A 7,401-nucleotide genomic window follows, 5' to 3' on the forward strand; every position below is an offset into this window, starting at 1 on the left:
TATAGATGTATATATAGATCTATATATATATATAGATCTATATATATATATATATATATATATATGATAAACATTATATTTCAGCATCCTTTTGACAAACGGTATATTTACTGCCTAGTAAATTGGCAATAGGTTGATTTCTAAAGTAAAACTGAAACAGAATGTTATGTGAAATGTACAAATCTCACAAGTTTATTTGGAACAGCTAACGTGCTTTTTTTGCAGGGATCTCTATACTCTTGGCAAGACCTTTATTCGGTGGCAATGCTCACTGCCAAAAGGGAAAAAACCCATAAATGTACAAACACAAAGGTTTGTTTGTGGTTTTTTAAAGGTTTCTTGGACCATGAAACTGAGTACAGAAGTATGTGGAAAATAAGGAACATGGGAAAACAGAGAGATGGCTATGCGTAGCAGCATAATACGTTTTAAGAAACCGGCAGCACATTCCACCACTATGCTCCAATTAATTTACATATTTGACTAATATTATCTCTTTAACAACTTTTATTTATTTTTACATATTTCAAATCTAAAAAAAACAAAAACATCAATAGAATTAAACTATGGTCATGTTTAGTTATATAAAGTATATATCTTATTTTCTCATAAATTTTGACCAAAATAGATTCCTATTCTGATATCCAAAAATAGATCTAGATCAACAATAACAAATTACATTCATCTGCCAACAGTTTAACAAGAATAAACATTATATTAGACGTATATTATGCAGATCAATGGGAAGGAATATGACAAATTAGAATTTTTCTCTTTATGGCATTGGTAAGGTTAATTGTGAAACAACAATGAAGTGTCCCAATAAGTAATTTTTATTTTGTGCACTGAAAACGTTTTACCAACACCCTTGTACTGTTTTTTAATATGCTCTCTATTAGCGACAACATGTTTTAGAGTTTGCAGGCAGAAAGTACCGTTTACTTTTGTGATTTATATCATTGTTCTGTTTTTACAGCTTGCTGTTGACAAGGTGAGGTAATTCAACTACAATTTTCCCAATGTTTTTCCCTGTGTACAGATAATCTACAGCACGGAAAACAGACTCTAAGCCAGTAAACTTGCCTTCTGGAGATAGTTCTCCATTGTCCACTTCGCAAACTAGCTTCCCACTTCGGTGCAATGTCACCAAAGACATAATGGCCTCCTTGTACTCAGACATATAATGGGGCAAGAAAAAGCCATGGACACTAGCAGATTTTTTTAGTAATACCGCAGGTAGTGCTGCTTCTTTAACGGGTAAAATGCCTAGAGGAGTGGCATACCCTGAAATAAAGCCAATTATTATAAGGTGGCCTTTGGTGGCCAGACATTTTACAGCCAAATCAAACATTTCTCCACCGACAGATTCGTACACCACATCTACTCCCTCTGGAAATTTTTCCCTTATGACAGAGGCAACATTTTCTGCCTTATAATTAATTGGGAGATCACAGCCAATAGATTTTAGGAATCCTGCTTTTTCTTCAGAAGAACATGTCCCAATTACATAGCAGTTAGCATGTTTTGCAAGCTGTACAGCAAATTGTCCTGTTCCACCACCGGCAGCCGTCACTAAAACTTTCTTTCCCTTACTCAGATTCCCAAACTCTTTGAGACTGATGTAAGCTGTTGTGCCACTGATGAGAAAAGTTAGGAAGTCAGGTGTTACCAAAGGAATTGGAATAGCCGTCATAGCTGGTACAACTGTATACTCAGCGAAGGAGCCATTTTGGACGTAAGCAACTGGCTGGCCAACTGCAAAGTTTTTACTAGCACTCAGTCCCAAGGCTACAACTTCACCAATGCCTTCAAAACCAACATCGAATGGAGGCTTCACCGAGGCATCATATCTTCCAGATGAAAAGTTGATGTCTGATGCATTGATACCAACGTATCTAGATAAAAGAGTGAAGAGAGACAAATAAATGTAACAATTCAAAATGCATTCTAAAGTATGACATATAAGCCATTAAATGTCCATAGCAGAATAAACTTGCATGAGTTTGAAAACTTACAAATTTGTATTACATAACAAGATACGGGTTGATTGTATACCAGATTGCCACAATCATAGTATTACCCAAAGGAAAACGTAGAACTGAAGGGAAACTTTTTATTAGATTACTGGTGAGATTAAAAGGGAGTCTTTCATCCTGGTATACACCTGACTGAGAAGCCTATGACAAAAGTATCCCTCTCCCAGGCCTCCTACTTGAACCTGTACAGATGCTTTATTCTCCCGGATCTAGTTTACAGCCAAGGAAAGGCCCACATTTATAAAAGACCCTAGTTTTCTCAAAAACTTAAAATGAATCCTGCTAATGTTGGAAGAAATATAATAATAATGCATATCTCAATACCTGCATCTGGTGTAATTTTGTAATAATTGACATGCATTTCCAAAATTCTCCCCATGCCTCTTTGCAAGGGTGTTGGCATATAACTGTCAAAATACATTAAACTGCTTTCAAGCAGACCTAATCTTATCCATTATATGGTATGACATTGTGTTATGACACTGTATTATAGAAAAGGGTATTTTTGGTTAGTTCAATAGTTTGTAAGAACTGATCATTACTGAGTAACTGGTAACAACAGGTGATATCTCAATAAAACCAATGTAGCCTGTATGAGTGATCATTAGATTCAACTTCATGTACAATTTTTAGATTGTAAGCCCTCAAGGGCAGGACCCTCCTCACCATCTTGTCTTGAATTGTATTGTAATGTTTTCTTTAAATTGTAAAACGCTGCGCAAACTGTTGGCGCTATATAAATCCTGTATAATAATAACTTAGGAACAGTACATTGTAAAGCTGTCTTTCTAACCACATTTGCTCTATACTGGGGCGTAATGGTGCAGTTGGCTTTTACAGGAGGGGCACGGATAATTACCCTTTGCATTCAGTGTGGGCTGCCTACCTATTTATCTCAATTAATGTACCCATCCTATTGGTTCACTTCTTTAACTACCACTCTTGGAAGGTTGTCAGATACAAGTTTTATAATTATTTGGAACCACCCCATGCACACACCAAAACATCTTGCAGCTTTGACAGGGACCACAATCTTCCTGTGTCTGCTGCAAAATCCTGTTGGTAGTAATAGCGCTCTAACTTTATATGAATGGCATAGCCAACCCTTGCCACTGCCATGCCAATCCTTTCATGGCCAAGTAAGAGAACATCCATTTTCTGGCATCCTAAGATGCTTCTGCCAACCCAAATGGCACTAGAGGAATGCAGATTATTCCTTGAAACAGGTAATCATTCCAAAACTACCCTCTTTCTGTCAAGATTTTTTACAAAAAAATTAATAAGGTTTCTAATGTTGCAAAATAACATGATGTTTAGCTACGATAGAAATGGTAATAATAAGTATATACTGCTCTGAAGTATTTTGGTCAATTGTCTGAAGGGCAGGGACACTCCTGAATCACTCAGTATGTACATGTACTCAAGGAAATGTCATAATGGCAGCATGCAAAGTGCAAACAAACAATAACTACAAAGAGATGATATTCAAAAGGATCCAGATCCAAATCATTGAACACTCTTTGCTTTAAATAACGAAGGGTAAATCACGGAAGAGAATGATCCCATTAACACATCTGCCCATTTGGTAGAGATTCACTAATTTGGCTGATATAGCGTAGATCCCTTATTTCAAGGGTTAGACTAAAGTTAAATTGGTAAACCTTGGAAGGTGGAATTATCAGACTTCTTTTTTCTGCCATATTTACTGGCTATGCTCATGCACGCATAAGATGCATTATAAAATGCCAATTTTAACTTTTGCTGCACTCCCCTACTGGCTTGATCCAGTGCCCAAGCCCTATGCAAACACATACAGTACTATTTGAAAGTGCTTGGCCCCATAAGTGATGTTACTAATATCAAGCACATGGCACTGTGGGAGGCAGAGGGGGATGTTCATGTGAAAACTAATTCTCAAAATGACTGGGTTTTCCTACTCAACACAGGTTTACTTTAAGGACACAATAAAGCATTTATTGTGCGTTTCTGGCACACAACATTTGCAGGTACTTTGTGTACTAATTCTGTATTGTGCCTAAAGGCTAAATGCGGATGGATGCTTACAACTTGTTTAACACTTCTTCAAAACAAATGAAGGTTGGAGTGGCAGACCACATTGATCACATACAGGGTTATTCACAGAAGGGTGAAGAGTTTGGAGAAGGCAGGAGAAGTGAACAATCTAGGCCAGAATAGCTGATTTGGAAAAATCCTCCAATTCATCTCACTTTCCACTTCAGCTATGTTGTCCTAGATTGTTCACTTCTCCTGCCTTCTCCAAACTCTTCACCCTTTTGTGAATAACCCTGATAGTCCTTTCTCTCAATAGTACTTGCTTTTTTTGATTGGGCGTAATACATCTTTGTAAATAGTCTTTAGACTTGTACATAGGCTCCCCATGCAGTGTTTCAACCAGCGGACCCAGTACATATTGCTAATCAGCAACATAATTTGGAAAGTGGAATCTAAAATAAAGCTGACTTGGTTCTCCACCAGAGCAACCTCTTCTCAAACCTAAGAAGCTGTAAGTTCTATGTTTGATTGTTTTTGCTCATTAATAGCTAGATGCTCACAAATGCCCAGTGAACCCGGTATTAACCCTAAGAGCAACACATATTATAATGCAATAAAACAGATGATATCACAAGCGTTTTATTGGAGTCAGCAAAAACCCTGATTTACAGAGCCCCTGCAAAGTAGAGGCCCTAGGCAATTGCCATGAGATCAGACAGCAAATGGGTAAGGACAACAAAAGCAAAGGATGTGATAATACACATGCATGAAAGCAGAGCATATTTTATTGGTGTCTCTGGCTACAAATCATCTATGAACTCTGCTCACCTCCCTAAGGCTTTGTTAAACAGAGCCCTTGATGCTTCTTCAGGCCCTGAACATATATAAGATTTCAGTGATTTAGTAGGAAGAACATACTGTTTCCTAAGCTTCTCTTTAGTGGACAAAAGGTAAAAACAGGACCTTTGGTGCCTATTAGGATTATTATTGAAATGGGGATTATTATATAGCCACAAGGATATGCAGACTAGCCCTTATTCAGGCATTCCTGTGCACTGCTGTTCATAGTTCAGTGATGTATTAACAAAGTTCACAGGCGTAATGGAAGACTCAGCTATTTAAAACCATGATTAAAAATAAAGAGAATTACAATTGTGGTTGCCGCAACTCCCAGTAAAATGTCTGGTGACTAGAAACAATATGCAATGCCTTGATCTGGTAAAAAAAAACAAAAAAAAAACTTCCTGCAGCAAAGACAGCAATTTCATTCACAGGGCTTGAGTTACTATACTGAGTAAGTTTATTGACAGAATATGGTTAACAGGAAGTTATAACAAAACATTTCTATTTCTGATTAGTAATATTGGCAAAAGTTTCACAAAAGACCAGCAAAACACTAGGTTTTCTGTAAATATCAATTCAGATTTTTTAGGAGACATTTTCCTCCTAACCTGATTGGATTGCTGAGACGAACAAAGGGTTTTCTAGTCTGGTATGAAAGTTATGCCCTTTTGTAAATAACCCCTATAATTACTAAAAATTAGACAAGAAAATGAATGACAAATGGGATATGATTAAAGTAAAAAGGTTTGATATAGAACAGATACATACCTACCTGAAATGAATGAATATTATGCAATCGTAACATTCCAAGGAAGGTTACCGAATATTGCTGCTAATTACAAAGTAAAACATTGATCGGCATTCACTGTGATTTTGCATCAACAATTAGAAAAGGAGATTTAAAAAAATATTGAAAAGTTTCATAGAAAGCAGACACCACACTGCTAGTGTCATCTGAACAGACGGTAGAAAAAGAAAAAAAAAAAAGCTTGGGAAAAATAATTTTAAGTTTAATTGGTTAACACTTAATAGTCTGTCTCCTGTAGGGACTGGCCCCTGCACTATGTTTCTGGATACAAGCGGAAGCTACAAAATTATATTGACCATTGAACGGCTGAAATGCCTTTGCTTACAAAAAGTATTGCTTAATTCTGGACACACTATCACAACACAGACAGCAGACACATCTCGGACTGAATGACCAGAGGGAGCACTCCCATCTCCACCCTGCCTCTTTGAAAAGGAGGTGGGGAGGAAGAAAGTGGAGGGAGGAGAGGTAGGGGCACAGCAGATTAACCCTTGCAGTGTTTGAAGTGTCAGCAAACAAGCTACAGGCACCTCCAACTGTAAAGGGGGTTAATTGCTGGGGAATAACAATAAATCACAGCCTGGAATTCCTACCAATTGTTTTAACCTTCCTCAATGCTATTATGTGCCTATGTGGTCACTTAAAAGATAACCATGTCATTTTAATTTTAATTAAAATAAACCAAGCATAAAGCCAGCAATAATACTCACCAATACAGGAAAACAAGTGAATACATTTAGGGAAGATTAAGACTAAAGATTAGGAAATGGTAGGTTCATGCACTTTTTTTTGCCAGCTCTGGCACTGTCGCAAAGAAACACAAGACCACTTTTAGCAAGTGTATGAAAATGCATTCACTGTCAAGGAAAGTTTCTTCTTTATGTTTAAACAAATGAGATCTGAATCAAAACAAATATATTTACACACCGAGAAAAAAAGAGAAAGCCCTGTAAATATAACATACAAATAAAAGTACTGGGGCAAAATACATTCAAGACCTGTCTACATCATATGAAAGTTGTGTGCAATAAATTCCTCTCCTTCATGGGTCAAAGGCATAATGTAAAAACAGGCAAATGATGCTCATTGCATGAAGACAGGAATAACTCCAGGTAGCCACCAGTTGACTGATATAACAGGTCATCTGCTTATGGTTGCCCTCAGGTGTTTCAAAGTCAGTTTAACCCTTTGTTATTTATTTTTGCTCAGCATCCTCTAGCTGTTAAAATGACTCCATTAGATTAGGCATAGTACAGAGTTTTGCTGCAAAATACACCTAGATCTGTAAATGTGCCTAATGTATTTGTTGTGTCTGTTCTGAATACAAGTACTAGGCAGAGCCTCTATAGCACAGCTTACACAAATTCCAGTAATAAGATTTAGGATATATGGAAGCTAGCAGTATTAGGAACTATTACATTTACATGTTTTTGGTAACTTTCCTGCCTATCGAGAACATTTTCAAGTACTTATAGCACGACTGTTAACAATTTTACAAAAATTTTTTTAACAAAATCTAAATATGACATTACTAAAAAAAATGATTGGTTGGCAACACTAAACCACAAATAAAAATATGTGTATAAATAAATACAATTGCTAATTAATTTTAAAGAAGATAAGCAAATATGAAAAACAGTTGTTAAGCTGTGCAATTATGCAACTGTTTCTATTTAATTCTGGTGCTTTCACTCATCATTC

The 7,401-nt window shown here is 36.6% G+C and overlaps 1 protein-coding gene across 1 annotated transcript in view; it reads right to left on the bottom strand.

The window, feature by feature from the left end:
* Positions 1-830: 830 nt before the first annotated feature.
* The window catches only part of ZADH2 (zinc binding alcohol dehydrogenase domain containing 2), a 10,189-nt gene continuing 3,618 nt past the window's right edge, over positions 831-7,401 (bottom strand). Inside the window, exon 2 of the mRNA XM_018555536.1 lies at positions 831-1,895. Within this exon, the coding sequence (XP_018411038.1) occupies positions 971-1,895 (925 nt within the window). The 3' untranslated portion in view covers positions 831-970. The remainder of the gene's footprint in view (positions 1,896-7,401) is intronic.

This window comes from Nanorana parkeri, unplaced genomic scaffold (assembly GCF_000935625.1).
Source record: "Nanorana parkeri isolate BGI_ZX_2015 unplaced genomic scaffold, ASM93562v1 scaffold200, whole genome shotgun sequence".
In the NCBI taxonomy this organism is placed as follows: Eukaryota; Metazoa; Chordata; class Amphibia; order Anura; family Dicroglossidae; genus Nanorana; species Nanorana parkeri.